General features: G+C 42.3%; 2 protein-coding genes across 2 annotated transcripts; both read right to left on the bottom strand.

Moving 5' to 3' along the window:
* Positions 1 to 44: 44 nt before the first annotated feature.
* Positions 45 to 3,841, bottom strand: TM4SF18 (transmembrane 4 L six family member 18). The gene is made up of 5 exons (XM_033068505.1): positions 3,415 to 3,841; positions 1,899 to 1,988; positions 1,060 to 1,202; positions 779 to 959; positions 45 to 374 (listed from the first exon to the last, which is right to left on the bottom strand). Exons 1-5 carry the CDS (start codon positions 3,589 to 3,591, stop codon positions 360 to 362), a joined length of 606 nt encoding a protein of 201 aa, XP_032924396.1. The 5' UTR covers positions 3,592 to 3,841; the 3' UTR covers positions 45 to 359.
* Positions 3,842 to 6,593: 2,752 nt separating this feature from the next.
* TM4SF1 (transmembrane 4 L six family member 1) lies at positions 6,594 to 12,485 on the bottom strand. Its single transcript, XM_033069108.1, has 5 exons — positions 12,249 to 12,485; positions 9,429 to 9,518; positions 9,190 to 9,338; positions 7,643 to 7,823; positions 6,594 to 6,791 (listed from the first exon to the last, which is right to left on the bottom strand). The coding sequence occupies exons 1-5, from the start codon at positions 12,423 to 12,425 to the stop codon at positions 6,777 to 6,779; spliced, it is 612 nt and encodes a 203-aa protein (XP_032924999.1). The 5' UTR covers positions 12,426 to 12,485; the 3' UTR covers positions 6,594 to 6,776.
* Positions 12,486 to 15,222: the final 2,737 nt, after the last annotated feature.

Below are 15,222 nucleotides of genomic sequence, written 5' to 3'. Positions count from 1 at the left end.
AACAGTCATATGGTCTGAGCAATGACAAGGGAGTACAAAAGCAGTTCTATAACAGTTTATTAAAAAAAAAAAAAGGCAGTTCCATTGTATTCAAACATCCCTAGTGTCACAACAAGTTGAAGGGTAAAAAAATAAAGTGCCCCTGCCAGGTGTGCCAGGTGCAACAGGGCAGGTGAAAAAATGTAGATGGCAGTTCAGATATACTTAATCCAAAATAAAGAAGTTTGACAGACAGAGATTTAAGACAAGGGTTTAATTTTCCTTTGTAGCACTCAAATCTACCGCTATGGATTATGGAGAGGGCATTTCTCTCTTTTTCTGGAGGTGGTGGAGAAGCAGCAACAATTTCCTTGCCATTTTCAGAGAATCCCAGCCTGGAAGGAAAGAACAAAGTATTAACCTTTCTCATCATTGCTGTGAAAGCCACACGTTAGTAAGAATGTCTGTAAATTGAATGTTAGAACAAAGGTGTTCAGCAACCTCTGCTGACATAAGAGTAATGGTCTTGGCATCGGTGCTAATTTTCTAACCACATTTTTTTCTTCTCCGTCCTAGTCTTAAAGGTCAGAGTGAGCAGCCACCAAGCCCTGTATACCACAAGAAATTAGTGGATTAATCAAAACAAACAAATGTGTTACCAGTAAATATTCTGTGAAAAAAAATATGCAGTAGCATAAAGAATGTATAAACCTAAAGGGTAGGTGGCCGACTGAGAGAAATTGTTGAAGATACAGTGACAAGGAGATCCCAAAGAAATTAACCTCAGATGTTTTGTTACCTGCACAAAAACAGAATAGGTCCCACAGAGTGTTCGTTTCAACTCAGCAGCTACTTTGAGAATGCAGATGATCAACTGCAATCCACTGAGAGCTATCAAAATTGAGAGTAAAATGATGTTCCACTCCACTATGTTAGGAGGTTCTGTGCACTTTGACCAGGCAGGGTAATCTATGAGGTACCTATTAGACAAACACCAGACTGAAGTAAGAAGAAGTCACCAGACTGACTACTGATTTGATAAGCAATTTCTTCCATAAGAGTTACACCAATGTTTCTTACCCCCCAGCAGTGTCTTTGAAAATATAATTCCATCCACTTGATGAATTGCAGAAAGGGCCTTTAATCAAATGCAGGGTGAAAATGATGCAACTGTATCCTGAGAAAGCAATTCCAAGCAGGGCTAGCACAATAGAAATAAAACTCTGAAGTAAAGAGAGAGAGAAGTATTACCTTGTGGGGATAGTGCCAACAGAAAATATGATACTTCAATCTAGCTACTTCCTTGGGGCTGAATTTCACATTTTATTTTCAGTCTTAAAAATCCAGAAAGAAAACTAGCAGGCAAAGAATAGTAAGAATGCATATACAAAATAAATACTGCACATACAAAATAAATATTAAGACAGTGTTAAAGACAGTTCTACAACTGTAAGTTATATATTATTTGTGTGGGGTTTTAAAACTTGCATTTTTGTGAAGTTGTTCCCCAAATTACCAGAGGAACAGAGGAACCACGTATTAAATACGTCTGCATCCCTGACAGCATGTATTGAGTCATTTCTGAAAAAAAAAAACAACAAACAAACAAAAAAAACCCCACTTCCAAATAATACAGGCAAAGGGATTAAGCTATTTAGCTGGTGTGCTTCATTCTATGTTCTTATTTTGTTGTACAAGGATTTGGGGGAAGTGTATGTCAAATTTTCTTTTATCCTGCTTATGCTTCAGAAGAAATAAGCTGCACTTTCTGTGACTTTGCAACCCAACTGAGAATCCTCTGTGAAAGGAAGTGAAAACAGAGCAGTGGGGAGGTCAGGAGGATGTGCTGGAAACACAGGAGCAGGAAGGCATTTGAAACAAATGCTAAGGAGATGCATAGAAATAAAACACAGACTCACCCTGTAGGTTTTGTTACAGCTCTCACTCTGGCAGCACCGATAGAACACACTACACTCCAGAGTTATTAGAATTACTGCCAAAAGAAGGATCTGCAAGAGGACATAATAAAGTCAGTGAGATAACTGCAGATACTAAGCCAAAGTCTCCTTCACTTTTGCAAGGCAGGGACTGCATCTCTTCTGCTGTCTTGATATTTCAAAGCTGATCATAGGACAGCACAGTTACTCAAGGCACACAGGGAACAGGACTGGTTTCAGTAGGCTGCTGTTGTACTTGTGTCTTGTACTTGAAAGACAAGAGTACAGCATCTCCCATTGCAGTAAAGCGCTACGGGCTTGGGCACAGTGACACCAGTGAAGCTGAAACAATAAAACCAAGCTCACAAGCAAAAGAAACAATACCAGTGAAAAGGAGGATATTTTATTGATACAAACATATCAGTTCAACACCTTCTTACTAACACAGGCACACAAATCAGGGTATTGCCTTCCTTACCAGCACACTTAACGCTAGAAAAGTCAATAATGCAAACTTTTGATTAAATTCACCTGGACTTCCATTTGTTAGTCAAATATCCATACTGATTTTTTTAGACTCCTGGATTATTTAAGCCTGATCCTAGAATAATTTTGATAAATAGGATCTGGACTCCAGAACCACAACCTGCCATTCAGAGATGTACAGGTTTGAAAAGGGAAGTATGAGAAGAGAATATTCCTGAATCCCAACACTATCCTCTTACATGCTGCTGACTGGTTTGTAACAAAATGATACATGGATTTTTAATAAATGGGTAATAAGGCTAAAAATGCTTCAAAATATCAATATCACTGTTGCAGTTTACTTTTTCATACATTTGCAACTCTTTTTCTGTTTGGACCCTCTGTGTGGTAGTGTTTTTCTTCTGCTACAAGAGAAGATTTTTTTCAGCTTTAAAGAGAATACACAGTTTCAAAAGAATGTCCAATGTTTTAATAACAGTTCAGAACCTTCCTAAAAAACCTCACATATGTACATAAACCCTCTTAAAGCACTGATTTTGTGCAGAGCACTTTGATCACATAACTGCTTTCTGTTCCTGAGGCTACAGCTCTTTATGAACATGGTGAATAGCATGAATAGTGGACTGCATACAGCTCTTAAAAACAGCTGAACCATTGTAAGAAGCTCTTTTTTTTTTTTTTTTTTTTTTTGGTAAAAAAGAGCTCTAATTCAACCTCCACAGGTTGAATTAGTGTTTACCTTCATAATACAAGCATAAATTGCATATAAACAAAAAGACAGCAGAAAAAACCCCAAACACACCCTGAAAAATCATTTGCACTTAATAACATACATAACTTGCCATTCAGTATACTAACTTTTTTTTGTTTGATTGAGTTTTTCTGCCTGCAGTGGTTTTTGTTGAAGTAACTCATATGCTCTTTTTAAAAAGCAATTACATTGCTGAAGACTAATCCAGTATTATTTGCAATAGAATGCAATTCATTACAAATCCATAGACTGAGCACTTACCATCACACCTGAGAAACAGATTCCTTCAAAATACCACTCATGGCTGGGGAGCTGGTAACCGGCCGCATGCAGAGCTTTCCCGTTTGGAAAGTAGAGGAGGATGTTCACAACAATACTCCAAAGTGCAAGAGGCACCAGCAGGCAACTCAAACAGCTTCCACATGTCTCCAAAGCCATTTCTCAAGAACTCTGGAAGATTTGTTCCTCAAAGCTAACAAAAGTTTACAAGACTTTCAACGTAAGAAGTGTTTTGACCTCTCCAGCTTGATTCAGTCATTTCATATTCACAGGAACCTGTGGCTGGGGTGTGATTCCAGGGACAGAAGTGCTTAACAGTTAGAAGAACAAGAGATGAATATCACTGTGCAAACTCACTGTCCTGTGTTATGCACGTCCTTAAGTAGCCATTTCCCTTCTAAAAGATCCTCCTTTGTGATCTTCCAAATGAAATATGTCTAGGAGCCAGACTCAGGAAGGAACTTCGAAGCTCTCATTTCCTAGTGACTGCTCGAAAATGTCCTCCTCCCCACAACACAAACTGCAACACAGTTTGTGACAGAAGCAAGGTTTTTCAGCCTTACTGCAGCGTGGGGAAGGGGGCTGTAAGAAGGTAAATATGCCCAGTGTCTGTACAGAAGGCCACACTTCACCTCATACCACCAGGATTTATTAAGAGAACTCTAAGGAGGAACTAATGTGTTACCAACCTGCAACAGCAGGCTGAGTCTGGGCTGCCTTGCAGAGAGTATAGAAGCCCAAATAACACTGGTTAGAAACTGCAAGGCAGACTTATTTTCACACTTATAATCACTCTTTCCCACACCATTATGTGGCTCCAGTGCTTTGCAAATTAAATCCTGCTACTTCTCCAATTGTTCCATTCTGTGCTTACAGCTGAGTTTGCACAGCTACAGACCTGACCTATGTACACATGACTCCTTGTGCAGGACAAAAGGTCTGGCTGCTGTTTTGAAATGCCTGCTGTTGGCACTGTGCAAAGCCAAAGTCAGACAGCTTTCCCATTGTCACATGTCATCATTCCCCAACCCCTGGGCATCTAAACACTATCCCGGTAACACAGAGCCAGGGCAGTTTAAACACCCAAGCCTTCCGTCTATGCTCCTGTGAGTCATCAGAAAAGTAACTCAAAAATGAGCTTAAACTTTACTCAATAGGAAAGTTGAAGTCAGAGGGGAAAAAAACCCAGAAAAACCCCAAACCTTTATCAAAAGCAGGAAGGCTGATTTTAGAAGCAATGACATCACAACATATTTTCCTTGTGTTTCCTCATGAACTGTTTCAAGCTTTTCACAAATGAGCTTTCTTTCATCCTCTCATGAAAGCTGTTTGGATTGCATGTTGTAACTAATTCCATACTATAATTTAACATGAGATCACACAAGGAAGTGGGCATGGTGGCACTCGCACAACTACAACATTTTTAAACCTGTTCTCTGCTGTGACTCTCATCTTTTTCTAGCAGGTTTCATTTTGAAGTCCTCATTCTTGATCTTCTCATATCTCCTGTTTTACACTCACAACACTATGGACACTTTTTTCAGGCATCCCTCTAAACAGAATTAGTAGCAAATCTGCCTTTCCAGACTCACAGGCAGAGACAGAACTCGTGTCATCAACACTATGCCTTAGAGAGCAGGGAAAACTGCTGTATTAAAATCATGCACATACAATACCCATTTTTAAGTACAAAACTCAACGATCATATAGTTGGCTGAAATATTTTCTTTGAAACAAAGGTCAAAATTAGTAGCAAGCATCTTATTTTGTAATCAAATTTGATGCTATTTCCATCACCTGTTCTGATTAGAAGAAGCTAACTTGGGAAATGATGACTGAAGCAGCATTTGTTCTGCAGTACAGCAGTCTGCTTCATGACTTTGTTTTTAAACCGAGATCTGCAAACACCATATCACAGCACGGTTATTTTTTTGGCACGTAATGCCACTAGAGCAGGAAACAACTATTTTATACTGAGGATTAAGCAAACTTGCAAGACACTTTTGCAAACATCTTGCCAAATGTTGAAAGCACTGCTTTTCCATTGCTGTCATTATTCATGAGTCGATTCCAAGCCTGTTACCGAAAAGCCATGTTTACTCTGCATGACTTCTCTGCCAGCTGACATGAAGACAACCTAAACCAATAACTTCTTATTAATGTAATTGCTGAATCCCTCAAAACACTGTTTTATGCACCAGGTAGCAAAATAATCCAGCTGGCCATTTTTTATACACAGCAATATAAATAGTGAGCAGTAATGCTGTGCATTGGGACTACAAAGATCTATTGGTGCTACATGCATTTGTGCAGAAGTTTCAAGTCTAAACCCTAGCCTAATCATTCTGTGTACTGGAATTCGTAAAATTGTTTCAGTTCTTTAATTGTGTGTTCCTGAAAAACAAATAACTATTATGAAAAGCAGGACTCATGCTCACATCTTTTTTTTTTTATCTCCAGCCTGTAATGGAGCAATGAGGAGGTGATCCCTTTTGGGAAGGCAGGAGGGGCTCAGCTATGCAGGGACCCCCTCAGCTCCCTGGCTGGGAACTGCCAGCCCTGACCCAGGACTGAGACTCCATGTGTACTGTTGTATCTGTCCCAGAGCTGTTGTTGAACCCTTATTGATGAGCAAACATCTGTTCCAGTTAAATGAGCCAGACCAAACAAGGAAGCAGTTCCCACTCTGGCAGAGCCTGCTGGAGAGGAAAAACAGATTATAACCTCACTGCATTAAATCCATGTTCTCATGCCACCACTGCCCTTTACTCTGAGACCAGGCAAGCAGTGTTTCAGCATGGGCAGGGAAGGAATCACTGACACTTCCTGGGTATTTTTAATACAAATCTTTATTTGTGAAATACAGAGGAAGTTCAGAAAAAAATCCTGAAAAGCCCTCAATCATCCACATTTTACTGCTGCTTTGGTTTTGGTCCAGCTGACCAAAACCTTCTATCCAGGCCAGGCTAGATTTGGTTTGTGTTCATTCCAAGATCAGAATGAAAGAGCAACTTTATTGGGAAAGCAGGGCAAAGTACAGAGCTGTTGTGTCAGTAGAAAGAGAAAAATAAATAAAGCCACTTTAGTGACATGTGTTAAGGCAGTTGCCTGTGCCAAGATGAAATGAACCAAAGATATTCAGGATACATTTTGCCTTTCAGTTCAGCCAGGTTAGTGCAAAATCTGCATATGACTCCATCAACAAAGGTCCCATCAGTTCAATTCATAGCAACAGCACAGTTTGACAACAATGTGTATTTCAGTATGCATGGAATGTTTAAGAAAGTCCACACTATATTCATTACAGCACACACACGCACCGATGTCAATGCATTGTCATGTTTCTAGCAAACATATGTCTGCAGGGGGAACAAAAAGAAAGAAACATATTAATGGAAAGAATGCTAATATTGTATCCAACTAAAATGCAAACCTGACCACATTTAAAAAACCACAGCACAGCTCTTTTATACTGCACTTAGAGAAGGGAGACAGGAGGAAGAAAAGGGTAATAGTTTTGAAAGAGCCCCAACACTCAACTACATCAATTAAAAACGTGAAACACATGCTTACAATTTATACCATACACTATAGGTATCTGATTCATACTTTAAGCCATGGTGATTACAACACTAGCACTATGATACTGATTTTGAAACATGTCCAAACTATTTAACAAGGCTTTAAAGAAATTTTGAGAAAATTTCCTTTCCTCACTCAAAAAAAAATTCACCTTCAAAAACCCTCCACATCTATCTGCAGATTTTGTTAGCTATGTGCAGTTTAATTCTTTCTCTTATCTTACTTCCACTAAGCTAGTCCAGGATGCTGCAGGCTAACATCGTGTAGCTACAACAGGCATCACACTATGCAACAATGGTTTAGGCAAAGACCACAGCCACCCGGAGATCTGTATCTCTGTTATATCACCTATACACTGCTGATGATCACATGTGTCATTGGACAGACAAAAGCCCTCTAGCTCCTAGATCTCAAGCAGATTAACGTCACTGTGACAGTGGAGCAATCAGCTGAAAGCACGTGATCAAACACTACATGAAAATTCTAATCACAACACGGCTATAGAAACAGCTATACAGGGAATTGCTGCTTAAGAATACCAATAAAGTAACTGCTGAGTAAAATAGTAGTATAAATAACAAGTTTCATGCTCATCTGAGAAGCATGGGTACATCTGCAAATTACTTACCTCCTCATGATTGCAGCACAACCCACACAGTCCTCCAAGAATGCCATTGATTATCTGTATGAAGCACAGAATGAATTCTATTCCTCCCAAAACAAGGAGGATGGAAAAGAGGGTGACGTTCCACTGCACGATGTTTTGAGGTTCCTGACATGCAGACCACTTGTTATACTCGAACAAGTACCTGTACACAGCAATTAAAAGCATATTAACATTGTGTCAGAGTGGGATACTTACCATATACTAGAACAAAATAATGTCTAGTCTGTAATTGCACTGAGGATATTCACTCCATAGAGTCCTAATAGGCTAGGTTTCCTTAGGAATAGATTCCTAAGGGGATAGAAAAAGCAATGGTTTACTCCATACAAGATTTGTTTGGTATAGGAACATGTTGAAATATAAACCACACATTTTGGCTAGATCTTAATTTCTTTTTAAAAAAAAAGAAAAAAAATCTAAGCTATAAAGGTAAAACTTCCTAATGCTGATTAAAGTGAGGCACAAACTCAAGAAAACTGAAAGAGCAAAGGTTTTTCTCAAAACCATCACAGATCTTTGCAGGACTAGGCTTTTTTTCTAAAGATTGCAATTGCCGATCTGAGGCAAATGGGTCACTTTCTTTCCAATGTTGCTGTCTTTGGGCCCTCACATGCTTACTTGGATGAGCCAAACACAGAACAAATTTAGTGAAGTACTGCAGTATTTCAGCTGCTACTGCTCACTCACATCTTGAGAATATCAGCACTTTGCCTTCAGCAAGGACTTAACCTAGTTCTTCTACACTCAGTCATGGTCAGGAGGCTGGAGAAGAAGAAATGACCCCTCCTGGGAAAGATACAAGTGAAATATAAAATCCAAACTCTGCTGCAAAGGGCTTTATGTGGCTTTTTAGTACCCCCACTGCCTCTAGTCTGGATGCAGCCATAAGCTGTTGCTAGATACAGCCTTGAGGTTGCCAATCACACTGACACTTCGAAAGTGTGCCATGATATGAACCACATCAGGATTCATGTGCATTATTGGGGAATAGCACACTGAGACTTTTCTGCAGAAGAACCTTAATTAGGGATAATTAGGAGCTTCTTGCCCTCTCTGGCCTGCAGTGTACAACGATTCTTATAAACCTCAAGTTTCATTTATGAGATTCTATGCCATTTTCACTAACGTGGGTACTGTGACACTTTATGCTGGTGCAAAGCAACTTCAGAAGCAAGCCTGACAAAACAGACAAATGATAAGACAAACATCTTAACCACTATTCCTAGTTTGTAAATCCTTCAAAGTCCTAAAACTTTGTACTTTGCTAGAGATGTCCATGGACATGAACAGTATATGATGTATAGATTTAATCACCTATATACGTTTCTATGGCTTTGGTTTTACACTGTAGCAGTGAGGGTTACTGATGCCATCTGTTAAGTTCTTACTGGGAAGGATAAAGTTATGAATAGATCCTGGTATATGGTTAGGACATTGCTGAAAGGTACTGGAATGAAGCCCATGTGTACATTGGGAAGAGATAACATCCTCCTGAACAGAAAACTTACCCTCCAGAGGAGTCAGTGAAGGGATACATCCAGTGTCTCTCTAGGTGGGTGAAACAGTATGGTCCTTGAGATAAACCCAGGGCTGAAATGATTATACAGTATCCAGAGCCAAGGATCCCAACAAAGGCTGCCAGAACTGAGGTCAGCACCTGCACAGCAGACATAAACATGAACTTTTCAGCACAGCCACTGCCTTGTCTCTGGGGTTACCTGGGACTGGGATCTACAGGCTCACTTACAGCGCAGCTCTTTCCGCAGCCCTCACGGCCAAAGCACCCGCAGCCGTCGTCACTGTGCAGCCCAATGAACACCGCAGCTGGAATGAGCACCTGGGAACACAGCAAACAAACCACACTGCTCCTTGTGGCTGCTCAGAGAGGGCAGACAAAATACACTCTTGGAAATGCATTCAGTCATGTTGCTTCTTGTCAGTCAGTCCGTACAGATGATTCGGATTTACACCCATTTAACACAAGGCATCTTGCTACTGACATCACCAACCCCAGGTCAGGTGTACTGGGGTGCAATTGCCGTGGCAATATTGCACTTAAGCACAGAAAGAGACTGTTGGGGCATTGCTACATTTAAAGTATTTCAGCTTTAAAAGTTTTTGTTCACATTAAAGGCAGTATTTGCAAATAAAATGCTTTATGGGGGGAGGGGAGGAGGGAGGGGAATGGGGGGAAGGCGTTACTTCAATGAGGACTACGAAATAAAGATTTTTGAAATACAGCTACTGTCAGTATACTTGTTACTTAAGAGCAGCTATCATTGCCTGTGTGACAAACCAGTCTGACTAGAGTAGAAAGTAAAAATTTGCTCATTTCAGACAAACCTGTTGGTACAGACATCTACTTTTTTCCAAGATTTCACAACCAGTTTCCAGTGACAGAAATGCAAAGTAACAACGCAGGAGCTATCCATGAGAAACATAAACCATCCATACTCCAGAGTTTTTAGCATAAAATCAAGAATGAACAGAGCTGATTAAAAAGAGGATCCTCCTGCCAGCAACAATAGCACTTAACAGTGTCCACTTATAAAGGCTTTATGCCCAAGAGTACGGCTCGGCCCGCTAGGGGCCGCTGACGGGGCCAGGTGGTCCAGCACGGTGCTGCCGCTCGGGGCCGGCCGCCGCTGCCACTGGGCTCGGTCACCCCGGGTCGGCACTGCCCCGCGGTGGCAGGCAGGGACGGAGCTTCCCCCGCTCCTACGGCAGTGGCGGCGGGCGGGGACGGAGCTTTCCCGCGCCCGTGGCGCCGGCGGCGGGCAGGGACGGAGTTTCCCCGCTCCTGCCGGGGCGGCGGCGGGCGGGGACAAAGCACCCCGTCGGCTCCCCGAGCCACGGCAATGGCTGCGCGGGGCTCCCGTCGGCTCCCCGAGCCGCAGCAATGGCGGCGGGCGCTTCCCCCCCCCTCCCTGGGCCGCAGCAATGGCGGCGCCGGCTTCCCCCCCCCTCCCTGGGCCGCAGCAATGGCGGCGCCGGCTTCCCCCCCCCTCCCCGGGCCGCAGCAATGGTGGCGCCGGCTTCCCCCCCCTCCCCGGGCTGCAGCAATGGCGGCGCCGGCTTCCCCCCCCCTCCCCGGGCCGCAGCAATGGCGGCGCCGGCTTCCCCCCCCCTCCCTGGGCCGCAGCAATGGCGGCGCCGGCTTCCCCCCCCCTCCCCGGGCCGCAGCAATGGTGGTGCGGGCTTCCCCCCCCCTCCCCGGGCCGCGGTAGGGGCGGCCCGGGTCCCCCCTCTCCTCCCCGGGCCGCGGCAATGGCGGCGCCGGGCCCCCCCCGTCTCTCCCCTGGGCTGTGGCAGAGGAGGAAAGAGAGCTCTCCCGCCTCTCTCCCCGCCCCCCGTGCTGCCTACAGGGAGCCAGGCTCCACCCGCGGTGCAACAAAGTAGCGATTTGTAACAATCGCAAAATGCCGACTTTGCAGCTGCTCGGCTCAGCACTCTGGCAGGCACTTCTGAGGGTGTATTAGCCGCTCCTGATTATTAGCCGCATTTCTGGTTTAGGAGCAAAATCTTAGTCAAATTGGTGCGGCTTGTATTCGTGAAATTACTGTACTCTGGAAAACCATAAAGAGAGGGTAGAGAGTTATTTGCAAACACCACAGACTTACTCAACATGAAAATAGAATCAGAACTATCCTGTTGCAGACACATACTTGTCAGCCCTTACTCAAACCCATTGCTGAGCCCCAATGCTTCAAGCTCAGAAGAGGTTGTACAAGTGTGCTGCAGAAAGTTCCATTGAATTCGCTTGTATAATCCTGCGTGTAAAGCCCAGCCTTTGCAAATCCCACTCCAGGTTCCGATGGGACTGTCACACAGCTGTAAGCACCTCTCACAACACAGAGCACCTTAGTGTGCAATTGTTTTCAACCTGTGATTTGCAGGTACCTTGAGAACATAGAATCACAGAGTATTAAGAACAGAAAGGGACTTATAACCTATTTCTAAGAGAACTTCTAAAAGGAGATGAAAAAGGAAGCCTGGAGTTAGAGGTCTTAAATATGCTGCAGTATGGTCCACAAAAGCTAGAAAGTTAGAAAATAAGAGCTTTAGATTAATGATGTCCTATAATGAGCGCACTCACTCCTTGCATCCTGTTATTCAAATGCAAAGCTTTGACAACTACCACTCAATTCCTCCAAATAAACAGCCAAGGCAGAGAAATACCTGTCAGCATGTCAAATAATAGAAATTAAGGAATTGTATCTAAATGCTCATTAGTTAGGGACATTTAAAAGGAGCATAATAATTCATATTTAAACGGAGCATAAAGGTTCAATAATATAGTAAAAGTTTAAGATTTAACCCTTTATGCAAACTGTGACTGCTGAGAGGCTTGGTTTTACTTTTGCATTTGGATTCTGTGCCCTAGGCCCTATGATTTTTTTAGGATAATCAATAGTAACTAATAATAGCTATGGGATAATACAGCTCTTTTTTTATACAGCTCCAGAGACACTTGTTGATAAGATATTTGATTAATAAATTCAGGTAACGGAACAGAACGAAGTACCTCCAAAATAAACATGAAATAAGACACTAGGTTATTACTTACCAGAAAGCCTCCACCCAGAATGCCGTGAAGGCACTCCACGTATTTGCTGAGGTGATGCTCTGAAGCAAATCTTGTTTCGCCATTGGGAAAATAAAGTAAAGTGTTGGCCACAATGCAGAGGAGGGCAAGGATGAGCAACTTATAACCAACACATCTAGCACACCTTCCAAAACACATATTCTCAGCTTTAAAAATCCTCCTTCAACTTGTCCAATTCAACCTATCTCACACCCGTCCACACCTAAAAGAAGATCAGCATTTATTCTCACCTCCTTAAATACCAGGGGTTACCTAAGTACCTGGATGACGTTTACAGCCCTTCCTAACCACCATTCCCAATTGCAGAGTGAGACAGCAGGGATGGCAGAACACCACCGCCCTTTTAAATGCAATAATTGTAGATGAACCAAATGCAATGAAGGAAACATTGAATACTAGGTGATTTCACACTAACATATGATGCTTGGAATAATCAGTGGTGAACATGATAGGATGCAAACAACAGGTTTAAACCACAAGTTCTGTCAGGAACGGAAGGAAAAATGTTTTGTTTCCTTTGTTAGAAGCAGCTTTGAATTTTAGATTTATAGACTGATTCAGAACAACCTGAAGCCAGGGAAAGATTTGGCTGACTTCAACAGCACTGAGTCAGAGTTTTGGGTACAAACAAAATAAGGTCTACAGCAATGAGAAGTATGTAGAGCAACCTCTCACTCTGCTATCCTGTTGATGGAATAACAGAAAACCTCAGCAGGAGGTTGGAAAACAAATAAAATGAACAGGTAGGCTTCTTAGGAGTGTCCTTGTTCTTTCCATTATAAGACAAACTGAATTTAGATGAACAGGAAATTAGTAAATGGTTTGGTAACAGCTAAACCAAGCAAACACTCGTGAAAATCACTGCTTCAATAAGGCAGGATTATAAAAGAGAGTCCTTGCACTGAAATATCATGTATAGAAACACACACAAAAAGAAAAATGCCAAGAAAGAAACAGATTGTGTCCAAGGTTTTCAAATGGTGTTTCAGGTACCAGTAATATCAATTTCCATAGTAAATGAAGACACAAAGTGAGCTATAAAAATTAAGATCTAGCCTTTTCTCTTTTCCCTCATGCAAATTTTTCTAAAATAGCCCGGGGCCTTTTTCTTCACACACAGCTCAACACAGAGGTGTGAGCTGCTGTGCCCACTGCCATCACATGATAGGAGGTAACTAAAATGCACAGGCCCAGACTAGATCCAGGTGCTGCTGCTGCTGCCATCATCACACCACAATTCTCATTGCAATACCAGAATCTGGACGAATGGAGTTTGGGAATGTACAGGATATTATAAAACTAAAATGAAATTCTTTTTTTGAAGGTGGAGTGGTGTGTGTTTAATAGCTAAATAAGACAGTAGACACAAGCCCAAGTCCACGCCATGGTATTTCTGCAAGAGATGCGAGCAACACTTCTGCTGAGAAAGAATGTGCAAAAATGAAAGGTGGGAGGTGGAGCGGGGGAAGAGAGCAGGCTGGTGCAGCTGTGGCTTTGTGATGTAACTTCTCCGGGTATTGTAGTGCTGACCTTGGAGACTTCCTTCATTATGAGAAATATCCTCCAATTGTACAAACATAGGCTGGCCATTATTGTGCGCTTCACCTCTAATGACTAAAACAACCCTAAACATTATACTGCAAGTTTCCTCTGCAGAAGAAGACGGACACTCAACTGAAAACTTCCTTTATTTTGTTGGGCTAAAAACCAGAAACCGCTCCTTCCCAAAACCCACCACCAAATACCCTTCCGCCCACCTGAACAACCACACCAACATATTGCCTGTGGGACACGGATTTAAAACCCTAGCCCTGACGATATATTTGAAAACTGTTCTATTTACAACTTAAATAATGGTTTTCTAAATATTTCATTGAAAAAAAAAAGTTACATAATCAAGAACTCCCTATTTTTAAAATCAATTTTATATTTGTCTACTGATGACCTTGAAAATAGCGTGAGAAAGAAAGAAACAAAACAAACATTGTATTTGATGCAAATACAATTTTTTTATGTTAAAAGACCTGGTCAGGAATAAATCAAGGGAACTTCACTAATACTACTGCCATTTGGACACCCTATGGTAGAGTTTCTGCCAGAAAGTCTCAATGTAACTTTTTTCTTTGCAGGTTTTCTGGTGGTCCCACCCACCATCAGGAAAAGGTTAATGAAGGAAAGTGCCTCTCATGGGAGCACTGGCTGGACGTGGTAACTGTATGGCATCTGCAGGTGGGACACAGCATAGGGAATAATGGCATGGGCTTCACTGATTCATTGGGAAGGACTGGGCAACACAACATATGTATTTACACAAGTAATTAATTCCCACTTGTTCCCATTAGGTCTTTTACTGTTGGATAGGTTGCTGCTCGTGGAGGCCAATGCTAGCTCAGGCAATTGTTGGGAATGTGGTGGGAATGTGTGGGGCAGGCTCTTGGTCAGCTGTGCAGACAGAGCTCCTGGTGACCTTAGGACAACTCCAACTCCCTTTGACTCATCCATGCTGCCACCCATTTCTCAATGTCCCAATAATGCATTAGCCATGTTTTCCAGTAATCATCCACAAAAACACTGTGATGCAGCTGTGACTGTCATCACCACCTCTTAAGCATACCTTGGTTGAAAAACTTGACCTGGACACTCACAAGAGGAAACTGTTCTTCATTAAGTCCTTGGTGCCTATGGTCTCCTGGCCACAGACAGGAGAAAGTCTCCAGATTACTTTTATTAATTAGATCACAACTCCTCAGATGAACTGATGAGTTACATACGAGCACAAGCAACTACCTGTTGTCGTGAGAGCAATTGCTGCTAACACAGCTGTAACACACATGCTTGCTTGCCATCTCTGCCACCACTTTGAGAAAACTGATCTGAACCATAGAGGTCAGCTTGGAGCGAGAGCTCACACTTCTGTGTAACAACACACACTGAC

This window comes from Catharus ustulatus, chromosome 10, assembly GCF_009819885.2.
Source record: "Catharus ustulatus isolate bCatUst1 chromosome 10, bCatUst1.pri.v2, whole genome shotgun sequence".
NCBI classification, from domain to species: domain Eukaryota; kingdom Metazoa; phylum Chordata; class Aves; order Passeriformes; family Turdidae; genus Catharus; species Catharus ustulatus.
Note: the sequence above shows the minus strand (reverse complement) of the source record. Positions and strands in the feature narration are given on the sequence as shown.

Excerpts from the sequence above, each read along its gene's own strand:
- TM4SF18 (XM_033068505.1), bottom strand. The coding sequence starts at position 3,591 with ATGGCTTTGGAGACATGTGGAAGCTGTTTGAGTTGCCTGCTGGTGCCT. Across the intron at positions 1,989-3,414 it reads TCTGTTTCTCAGGTGTGATG|ATCCTTCTTTTGGCAGTAAT; the intron begins GTAAGTGCTCAG and ends GTCCTCTTGCAG. Across the intron at positions 960-1,059 it reads TTCAAAGACACTGCTGGGGG|GTACCTCATAGATTACCCTG; the intron begins GTAAGAAACATT and ends TTTGTCTAATAG.
- TM4SF1 (XM_033069108.1), bottom strand. The coding sequence starts at position 12,425 with ATGTGTTTTGGAAGGTGTGCTAGATGTGTTGGTTATAAGTTGCTCATC. Across the intron at positions 9,519-12,248 it reads TTCTGGGTGGAGGCTTTCTG|GTGCTCATTCCAGCTGCGGT; the intron begins GTAAGTAATAAC and ends CTGTGTTCCCAG. Across the intron at positions 7,824-9,189 it reads TTCACTGACTCCTCTGGAGG|GTACTTGTTCGAGTATAACA; the intron begins GTAAGTTTTCTG and ends TGCTGTGTACAG.